Here is a 3,164-nt window from a genome sequence, read left to right on the forward strand (position 1 = left end):
TCAGTGAATCCTCCGCCCCATGCTTGTTACATTGAGCAGAACAGATCTCTACCAAATGACAATAGACAAAGTAGAGATTTGTGTTTGGTTTGTTGGGTAAATACATTTCCTCCACTTGCATAAAGACTCTCCCACAAGCATGAAGATACAACAGAGACAGCAAATGTCAAGAAATTTTCTTAGCCTATTGCTTTCACTAGATAGCTGATTTTCACTACAACTCAAATATAGTGAATAAAATGAATGGATTAGCAATTCTTTATGAAGACAAGCAATAAAGATACTGTCATGATTTGGGGGCAATTGTGGTCACAATTGGAAATTTGATTAAACTATAGTAAACTTCTCCTTGACGAGATCAGTGCATCAGTTGAGCTTTAGTCAGCCACATCATCCTGTAAATTGCTTTCAAGATAAGCCAATACATAAATCCTCTTCGCAAAGATCTGTTTCTTCAGAACAGTCCTCCTACAGACAGAAACATGGCATTTAATGGCACTTGGAAAATAGACAGAAGTGAAAACTATGAAAAGTTCATGGAGGCGATGGGTAAGTCTTACTTTTCCAGTGCCTTCCACAAGAATACCACTATGGCTGAATATAAACTCGAGCTGTCTGTGAACTACCTTCTGGCTAGCCTGTCCTTTTGCTGTTTGCTGCTCTGCCCTTGCATAGCGTACTGCATTTATTTTCAAAAGATTCTGCAGGGCAGGGAAAAGATACTGAGAAATGTTCTCATTTTAATTACATTACATTAATCTTAAGCAACTTAGCTAATACCAGCAGATTTATTTCAGTAAACAATCTCCAAGTCTACATTTGAAGAAAAGGCTCAGAGAATTTGAATTATAAACTTTAAGCAGAATTCTATAGCAGGAATATTATTTTGATAGCATGAAACTAGTTTAAAAATTACACAGGGAGGAAATAATCGTGCTTCAATTTTATAGAAAGTCATTTTAACACTATGATACTTACTTTAAGTTTGTACAAACTCTGCATTTTATGGATATAAACATAACCATTCCAGCTGGATAGGGGTTTGTGTTTATATCTGTACTGGTGAATATGGCCTCAATGAAAAGTGAAGAAGAACAAAAATTTGGGTCAGAATGCTGGAATAAACTCACTTGACCACATAAAGTCACTAAAAAAGAGACAGATATGATGCTCTCTAGGTTTTTTTTTTCCCCTATTTGATGTAAATTGCTTTTTTCTAGGTGTTAACATGATGAAAAGAAAGCTAGGAGCCCATGATAATCTGAAGATCACTATTCAACAAGATGGAAATAAATTTACTGTCAAAGAATCAAGCAACTTCCGTACCGTAGATATTGAATTCACTCTGGGAGTCAATTTTGAGTACAGTCTGGCTGATGGGACTGAACTTACTGTAAGAGACTTTCTATATAATTATATATTTATTATATGATAATAACTTTATGAACTACAGTTTCAAGACGAATTATTTGTCTTCCTAGCTTTTAATTTAAATTTTACTTTTAAAGTGTGACTGTTCAGGAATGCTTATATACAAAACCACAAGGTAGTCTTAACTGTTAGTGGTTCAACACTGTACTGTGAAACTCAGGGGTCCATAAAGTACCCAAAAAGCAGAGTATGTAGCAATTTTCACACGATGAAATCCAGGTGATTGCAATTTTACTTCTTATAATACTCAAGTACACCACCTAGAGTGCAGAGTGGGTATTTATAAGAAATTACTTTTTTTCTGTTGATACTATTAATTAAAATAAGGTGTACTGAGCACTAAAAAAAAAAAAAAATCTAACTTGACTACTATGCAATTCAATAAACTAGTGGTTTTATTAAAATTTCATTTTTACAGCCTTTCCATCAATGTTCAAAAAATCATTATTACACTGTTTTAATCTCTCTGCACTTTTAAGCATTCCTGCAGTCTTTAAATCAAATCAGTGTCATATCTATTGCAAAATATTTGGCTTTTTTTCCCATTATAGGGTTCGTGGAACATGGAAGGAAATAAACTTGTAGGAACATTTAATAGAAAAGACAATGGAAAAGTACTCACAGCATACAGAGAAATCATAGGTGATGAACTTGTTCAGGTGAGTTAAGCAGCCACTTACATAAAACTTTACAATATAATGAACCAAAAAAAATTTAAAAGCTGTTCTGAAAGTAGGAAATATTTTCTTCAAGCCAAATAACCTCATTTATGTTTAGTTAAAATTCTCAAGTTGAGTAATCTATCAAAATTTAAAACTTTAAAACAAAACTCAAAATCCGTGATTTTTATATTTTTCTACCCATGTGAACTGTATCTTATCGATGCATTCTGAACCCTGTGAATACAAGCTGTATACAGAAGATGAGAGAGAGAGAGAGAGAGAGAGAGAGAGAGAGAGAGAGAGAGAGAGAGAGAGAGGGATTTACACACTATGTAGATGTGTTCTGACTGAAGGCCCTTTTCCAAGTGTCTGCCTTGTAAAAGCCTTATCACAGGAGCTTACTACAGGGTAATGCTGTCAATGGCTGATAAATACCCTTTTAAGACAAAGTTTGGGGTTGGGGCAGGGGATGATGGCACAGAAGGATGAGTTTGAGACAAAAGGGAAATGTTTCACATCTCTGCAGTAAAGCCAGAAACTGAACTGAACTGTAATAGTTTAAGATCATCTCCGCTAGCTGGTCACAAGCTTCTTAAAAGAATAAATAAAAAAAAAAACAACCTTGTGGACAGGTGTGAGATTTGAGATATAAAGAACGTACAGTCCAATCCTTCAGTGCTTATTCACACTTCTAATAAAAGCAGTCACATAGATGAAACTTGTTAAGTAGTGGTATTGGGAATATGGCACTTGGACACTAGTTTTTTTCTGAAGCCCCCAAAAGCTGTCCCGTGGTGGTTCAAATGTTTGCATAGAGAATTTATGCCTATTGACAACAGGCTGCTTTCCTTACGTTCCTTTCCTCAGAGCCTGCACAAGGGCTGGTAGGCCCCACACAGCCATCAGTCACAATTAATTAAATCACTATTGACCACCTCTCAGTAGCATCTGTGAAATGAAACTTTGTAATAGCAGCACTGATTTTTCTTCTTAATTTCTTAACAGACCTACTTATATGAAGGAGTTGAAGCCAAGAGATTCTTCAAAAGGGCCTAAGTACTTCACCCAGAA

At 35.3% G+C, this 3,164-nt stretch overlaps 1 protein-coding gene across 1 annotated transcript; it reads left to right on the forward strand.

The window, feature by feature from the left end:
- The first annotated feature begins 482 nt into the window (after nucleotides 1–482).
- Nucleotides 483–3,149, forward strand: FABP2 (fatty acid binding protein 2). The gene is made up of 4 exons (XM_068404191.1): nucleotides 483–549; nucleotides 1,221–1,393; nucleotides 1,983–2,090; nucleotides 3,099–3,149. Exons 1-4 carry the CDS (start codon nucleotides 483–485, stop codon nucleotides 3,147–3,149), a joined length of 399 nt encoding a protein of 132 aa, XP_068260292.1.
- Nucleotides 3,150–3,164: the final 15 nt, after the last annotated feature.

This window comes from Nyctibius grandis, chromosome 6 (genome assembly GCF_013368605.1).
Source record: "Nyctibius grandis isolate bNycGra1 chromosome 6, bNycGra1.pri, whole genome shotgun sequence".
NCBI lineage: Eukaryota > Metazoa > Chordata > Aves > Nyctibiiformes > Nyctibiidae > Nyctibius > Nyctibius grandis.

Coding starts and splice junctions, on each gene's coding strand:
- FABP2 (XM_068404191.1), top strand. CDS start 483: ATGGCATTTAATGGCACTTGGAAAATAGACAGAAGTGAAAACTATGAA. Junction 1,394..1,982: donor CTGATGGGACTGAACTTACT/GTAAGAGACTTT, acceptor TTCCCATTATAG/GGTTCGTGGAACATGGAAGG. Junction 2,091..3,098: donor TAGGTGATGAACTTGTTCAG/GTGAGTTAAGCA, acceptor ATTTCTTAACAG/ACCTACTTATATGAAGGAGT.